This window comes from Aulonocara stuartgranti (genome assembly GCF_965226115.1).
Source record: "Aulonocara stuartgranti genome assembly, chromosome: 7".
Taxonomy (NCBI): domain Eukaryota; kingdom Metazoa; phylum Chordata; class Actinopteri; order Cichliformes; family Cichlidae; genus Aulonocara; species Aulonocara stuartgranti.
The window spans coordinates 57434663-57442272 of NC_138945.1; the positions used below are offsets into that span (position 1 = coordinate 57434663).

At 40.7% G+C, this 7610-nt stretch overlaps 1 protein-coding gene across 1 annotated transcript in view; it reads right to left on the bottom strand.

The window, feature by feature from the left end:
• Positions 1-7289, bottom strand: part of scaper (S-phase cyclin A-associated protein in the ER) — a 58248-nt gene extending 50959 nt beyond the window's left edge. The window contains exons 1-2 of the mRNA XM_082541096.1: positions 6952-7289; positions 59-176 (exon numbers count right to left, since the gene is read on the bottom strand). Coding sequence (XP_082397222.1) covers positions 59-176; positions 6952-7122 — 289 coding nt within the window. The 5' untranslated portion in view covers positions 7123-7289. The remainder of the gene's footprint in view (positions 1-58; positions 177-6951) is intronic.
• Positions 7290-7610: the final 321 nt, after the last annotated feature.

The window sequence follows — 7610 nt, forward strand, 5'->3', positions numbered from 1 at the left end:
GCAGCATCATAAATTAACGGCATAAAATTTTTTTTTTACTTTGCATTAAGCTACCAACCTTCCTCCTCTTTGCTCTCTAGAGGGACGCTCCAGGCAATGAGGTTTCGAGCAGCACGGCCCTCTTCAGCAACTATCTTTCGCACTTTGTCATGGCTGTTGGAGCGCTGAAATGAAGCCTGCGGGACAGACATAAGACTCAACACATTAAATCTGACTGGATTTTCCCCCTTCATTTTATTCTCGACCTAACAAAGGATGAATCAGAGTGTTAGTCACATTATTTGTGCCAGCAACATCAAGGCTCACAAAACTTTGGGCCAGCACTCTTCAGTTTTTGGTAGCTCAAAATAAATTTAAGTAGCCCGAATAAAAAAAGAGAGCAATTTTTTTATGTTTTGTTTCCTTTACAATATTATACATTAAAGTATAATATTGTAACGGAAAAAAGAAATTAATCAAAAATTGTTAAAATACAAATCACAACAACTGTATAAAAATTACAATCATCAACTCAAATACTTGGTTCTAATTGAACAGAAATTTCTATGAACTTGCAAGAACTGTGTAGAACATGAATCAGTCTGTGTCAGATCCTGAATCGGAAATTTCCACTGAAGTCACGGGTAAGACGTAAGTGGAACCAAGATCTAGGCCATTTGCTTTTTGAAGTTTGCAAAGACTGCTAAATTTTGCCAATGGTAGTTCACTCTTTGCAACATAGTACGCTGTTGTAAACAGATTTTTCAGGACTTCTTCTTGTGCTTGGTTTATTTTTAGTATGTTTTTTGCAATTGCTGTTTGTTCTGGGAAAGACATTGCAGACTGGTCAATAATGCATTTTTTGCATTTCTCATGGGTTCTGATGGGGTCTTTCTTAAAATTACTGGTCCCAGTAACAAAGGCGCTTGTCGACTCAGAAATCGAATTAAACTCACAACACACCTGGCAGAACATTATGTTATTTAGCTTTTGTCCATGAAAACCAAAAAAAGCTGCGCTTTCTTTTTGCCTCATAGTCTGATTTGTCATAACTTTTCCGTTTTGTGGTAAGCTTTTCTTTGGCTGCACCTTCTTCACCCTGACCTGTCTTATTTGGCTGAGCAGAACTAAAATACCGGTGTAAATCCTGCTGCTTTTACACATGTACTTACATAACGGTCAGCGATTCTCTGCGCAATCAACCTCTATGACATGTTTAAGCTTGCTGCGGGAGATTTCACTTGTCACGTTTGAATAGTAAGCTAATGAGTGATAAATGGTAAATGGCCTGTATTTATATAGCGCTTTACTAGTCCCTAAGGACCCCAAAGCGCTTTACATATCCAGTCATCCACCCATTCACACACACATTCACACGCTGGTGATGGCAAGCTACATTGTAACCACAGCCACCCTGGGGCGCACTGACAGAGGCGAGGCTGCCGGACACTGGCGCCACCGGGCCCTCTGACCACCACCAGTAGGCAACGGGTGAAGTGTCTTGCCCAAGGACACAACGACCGAGACTGTCCAAGCCGGGGCTCGAACCAGCAACCTTCCGATTACAAGGCGAACTCCCAACTCTTGAGCCACATAAGACGATGTCAGAGGAATTGGTGCGCAATTAATCGTCACTCACCAATCAGTGCTGCCGCACTCTACACACCGTTCGCGCGATCGCAAAGTGACAGTGAAAGCAAAAAAACAAGCGCAAATTCAAACGCGATTTCAATATGTCACACATTGACAGTGGCTCATCGATGCCAATGACATAATTACTCAGCTACATTTTTGAAAGAATGCAAAAGCATTGACATATAGTTTTCCTATGATAGCCCGACGGGCAGGGCTAAGATAGATTTTGGTAGCCCGACTGGAAAAATCGCTAGCCTCGAGACGTCGGGCTAGTGATTTTGCGAGCCCTGAACATGTCTCAAAAAACTTGGAAAGGAGGCAACAAAAGGGTTGTGGGAGTTTTTCAGAAGTAAAGATGGGCAAAGGTTCAATCTGGAGAAGTGCATGTGTGTGACAAGGCTGGAAAATCAGCACTGGCCGCCATGACCTTTGGACCGTCAGTTGGCACTGCATTAAAAATGTTTTATTCTTTTATAATGATAACTGGATGCATTCATGAACACTTCTAGAAATCACTGTCTAAACACAGCTCACCATACCATCCACAAAAGCAGGTTAAACCTCTTCCACCACAGTCCATGGGCCAAAGCTAGAAAGATGATGATAAACCACACACAGTAGCCATTAAAACACCATGGCTTCATAGCTGAAGAGCTAGAATCCCGTATCAAGAAGAATGGGACGACACTCATCTCATAAAAGACAATAGCTGATCTTCTCAGTTCCCAGAAGTTTATGGACTCTTGTTTAAAGAAGAAAAGATGCTACACAGATGCTCAAACATGTTCTTCTCACACTTTTTTTGTTGCCATCACAAAACTACCTGATTTTTTTTCTTTATAAAGTACACTAAGTAATTTTTTTATGTTATTTAAACGAATAAAACCTAAAACAAAACATGTTGTACTCATAAATATACACTGATAACTGTGCAATGACATCTTCTAACAAATTAACATGTTCTCATAAACTTAGAAGTAATCTAGTAATACTTCAGACATGTGACTGGTTAGTGTAAGTCACCATGTTGTCTCGCCATCTTGAATACTATAGCTGAGATGAGTGTTGGCATTCTGGCTAATCACATTTTATGTATGTGGCCTGAGATCGACCACATATGTAGTTCGCCTCATAAGTTACTTTTAATTTAAAAACCACAAATAGCACTTTTAAACTATACATAACCATTTAACATTTGTACATGTACATTTTTTATCAACTCTTTCTCAGTATGCTTTTATCCTCCTCGACCACTGCTCCGTCCCTGATTCCACCTCAGCGTCTTTCTCCTCACCTAAAACCTAATCTCCTGAATTAAAGTCAGGGCTCTAACACAGGAAAATGGACATTAACGTGGTCGTTTATTCCTGATATTATTGCAATTACTTATTGCCAGCACATTAGACAGGCAACGAGCCACATAAAACAACAAACAGCTGGTTGTAAGCTAACATTGTGCCAGCTAATATTAGGCTTGAGTGACATTTAAAGCAAAAAAAAAAAAAAAAAAAAAAAAAAAAAAAAAAATTGGGGCAGTAAGAACACAGAATTGCTATTGCAATCTACTGACATCTAGTGGTGAGATTTTACACACTGTTCCTTTAAAATGGCAAATTTTCTTAGTTCAAACATTTGCTATGTTTTCTATCTTCTAGTGTGAATAAAGCATGGGTTTATGACATTTGCAAATCCATGCACTCTCTTTTAATGTACATTTTACAGACCCAGTTCAAATTGGAGCCTGCACTGTCTTATTTTATTATAAATGGTAAATGGCCTGTATTTATATAGCGCTTTACTAGTCCCTAAGGACCCCAAAGCGCTTTACATATCCAGTCATCCACCCATTCACACACACATTCACAAACTGGTGATGGCAAGCTACATTGTAGCCACAGCCACCCTGGGGCGCACTGACAGAGGCGAGGCTGCCGGACACTGGCGCCACCGGGCCCTCTGACCACCACCAGTAGGCAACGGGTGAAGTGTCGTGCCCAAGGACACAACGACCAAGACTGTCTGAGCCGGGGCTCGAACCGGCAACCTTCCAATTACAAGGCGAACTCCCAACTCTTGAGCCACGCTCACTTATACAATAAATTAAGTAAACATTCACAGCTTAAAGTAAATAAATAAAATATGTTTGTGACCCACTTTTTATGTTCAGCATAAATAGAATTGTAGATAACATAAAATACATACTGACTAATTCTCACCCAGTTCTTTCAACAATAATAGTTTTATGAGCAATGAGCAGGCCTGAAGCCTAAGCACTGTTGCTATGGTTACTTCAGTTTTAATATACCTCAGACACTGATTTTGTTCAGCCGTTAAAACAGTGTTCCGCAGTACAATGTGTTTTCATTGCCCCAAAAAACAAAACATAACGGGCAAAAAACACTCAAACAAGGAAATCAATGGTACTTTATGTTCATTCAGTGCATTTTCGGCAGATTTTTATGTCAAACAGTAAGCAAAAAGTACATTTATAGCAATTTTAAAATTTTGCCATAAAAGCTCTGATTATGTTGCTTTGATATAAAAGTGTATGGAAGCGGTCTACGAGGTCATACTGTGACAAGGAACAGCTAGAGGCTGAGGCTCTAAACCCGTTCTGTGTAGGTCATGGTTGACCTACACATTGAGTATGCATCAGTGAACTTGACTTTAACCCTGGGTGAAGCCGACACTGCGAACCAAAATAAATACAGCGACATCACATTCATTAAGAACCCATGTGATGAAATGTAGCATCGGCATCTTTCTGGATCCATATGTCATAGAGAAAATAAATGGCTATTTGTATCTCTTAGACAGCTGATGCATTACTGCAGAAAGAAAAAGTGGCTGAACAATAACAGCGCAAAAAAGTGGTGTACCACTGCAGTCTGCTTGATTTAATTTGGTTCTTACATAACTAAATATTCTGATTTCTGGCAATCAGCAGCAATCAGAGGTTTATCATTCTGCATCTTCCACTTAGTGTGTTTTTCCCCTAGAATAGACCGTACCACTTCTGCACTTGTCATTAATTATTTACTCTACTGTTGACTAGAGTCCAGACCAAACTTGAATATTTTAGACAACTATGAATCATAGTTTTATACCTAATGAAAATAACTATATAAAATAATAAACATTTAAAAAAAAAATCTAAACTGAGAGCCAGTTCTTCTCTTAACAGAAATGAGTCATGGAACAAATCATTCTCTCTTTTCCTGGATGTCTCTCATGAGCGCTACTGTTCAGATAAAAAAAACAAAAACTGTCCTTTTACCACATTTGCAACTGAAGAGATGAGGCATACGTTTTCAGAGGTAAAAAAGTAAAAATTAGGGCATAGCTTAAAATAAAAACAGTATATACATACACCACCTTAAATTCAAAAATAACAGAATAATGTGAACATGGCTCATTTGGCATTACACATGCAGAAACAGAATGCGTGTATCGGTCTGATACCATTTAATGTCCCTAAGGGAGATACCCAGCTGACCTACTTTGGTGAGCAAAATTCTTTACATATCAAGTGGCCTGAGCTTTATTTTGTCAAGTGGAGAATAAGACGACACAAATATTAAAAAAAAATATATATATATATACAATAAATCTCATTCAACAACACAAATCCATCAAAGTAGCAAGAGCTACTGATGCAGCCTGTCCTATCTCTTTACAGTAAATGTTTACTCGGTATCTCCAGTGCTTGGCAGCCAGTGGATGACAAATAAGTGTTTTGAAAAAACCTTACCTACTCGCAACTGATGGCTATCGGAGTGCAGCAACCTGAGGCCAAAAAGGCTTAAAGCAACATTCTCTTTATCCACTTAATCAGCTACAAACAAGCTGTCTCCCATTGCACCATAGAAGAGAAAGATACAATGTGGAGCCTATCTTCTGCTGTCTTCTTTGATCAGGCAGTCCTTCCACATGCACAAGAGAGCATGTTTATTTTCTAGACTGTGCTGAGTAAGGGGCAAGTGTAAGGTTTCCCTTCTGGCAAGGTCTACAAACAGAAGTAGCAAGACAGTGGAGTGGGTGAGAACAAGCTCATTAGTAAAAGCAGTAAAAATCCACACATCACAGGATACGTACAGAATAGAAGTACAATCTGTAAGCAGGCTCTTCGTCTTTATCCACTCCTGACATACTTGACAGCCCACTTCAGGCAACCTGTTCCCTCTCACCAGCATTGCCACTTGTGCAAGGTGACATCGTCATCTGACAGCAGGACCAAAATAGACTCCCTATGTGTAGTCCACACTGTTATAGCAACTTGCCCAGCTGTGTTAACTCCTCTCCCAGTGGCAAGTGAGAGACAAGTGCTCAGTAGCCCACCATGCCTACCTTTTACTTTGACTATTCTGTTTGCAATTCTTGCCTGTAATCTAGTCTGAGCCCCTAGCACTCTGCTGAGTTAGCAGCCACCTCTTAGGCCCGACTCCCTGCCTGCTGCTGCCTATCTGCCTACCACTGCATGCAGCTTCCTATATTTACAGCTCCCCTCCTCTCACTGCTCTGCATCAGAGCCCCCGCTCTCTCCCTCTCTCTCCGCTTCTCATTTCTCACTCTTCACTCTCCTTCTACCACAACACTGCGCAGTCATGTGCACAAAGCAGGCCTGGCTCTCTGCCCCCCCATCCTGTACTTGCCAGTGATGAGAGTATAGCTGCAGGGTCAGAGACAGTGTGTGCGAACGCAGTGCATTAGCCACACAAAGTGATGCTTTAGATCTGAATGGACCCGGCATTCAGTGATTCATATGCTGCTGTGGGACAAGACATACAAGGCCACATGGTTTGACCAAATACAAATGGTGCAAACTTGGAAAGTCTGTAATAACACTTTGGGACAAAGAAAGGAATCAACATATTTTGATATAGGCCTGTTTACATTACTGCTGTTTTAATTTACAAAACAGTCCCTTTACTTTCACAGTTTTGCTTTAATAACATGACAATACATGTATGCAGACAATTTGTAAAAATGATTAGCATCTTCAAAAATGTAAATTTTATTGGGTAAACTATTACTACCACCACTACTACTACTACTACTACTACTACTACTACTACTAATAATAATAATAATAATAATAATAATAATGGTGATGATGATGATGATGATGTAGGCATTTTTCTTAACCAAGAGGACAAAAAAAAGGTAGAAACGAGATTTGACAATATCACACCATCAGAAAGTAAGGTCACCCAAAATATGTTTATTTATCGCGAGAACTTGAATTCCTAGCAAGGAATATCAGGGAATTTTTATGTTCTTGGTTAAATCAAATGTTTTACTTCAGTTGTTAGCTGCGAAACACAAAGCAGCGCATACCTTCAAAGCAGTTATGGATGCATTCTTGCTTTTGCCACCTCCATGCGAGGAGCCTGAGCTGTTGCTACCAGACCTTTCCCTCCCGTCCCCGCCTTGGTTGCTAACTCTTGGGCCGAGACGGTGCTGCCCAGCTCCGCGCCGCCGTCCATCATAGCGGTTGTCTTTGGACATCGACCCGCCTAGTGTTCAACGCTCAGTCGGTGACAAATTAAAGTCTACGAGTAAAGTCGCCCTGTTGTCAGAGGTGATGGGAAAACATGTCAGATAAATACATGACACTGTGGATAGCGTAACAGATGCAGGAAGTCTGAGCACCTTGCGTTTTTGACTGGCGTTTGGATGGTCCAATGAATTCGTCGTATGGTAGAACCAACAATGGCGCCAGCCAATCATGTAAATTATAGTAAGGGCAAAGGGTGGGATGCATTTTCGAGGAGGCGGGACTTCGAATTGTCTACCATGGCAACCACTAAGATCAGGCGGGACATTCAAGGAAGTTTGGTTGATTTGGTAGGACGTCAAGTCACCTTCAAACCGAAGGAAGACCACGAGGTGGAAAACCTGACTTCAAAATAAAGTCTTCTGGGGGGGGAGGAGGAAAGTACATCACATTACACTAGCATTAAATCACTAGTAAATCGCGGGGGCAGTGTTTTTTG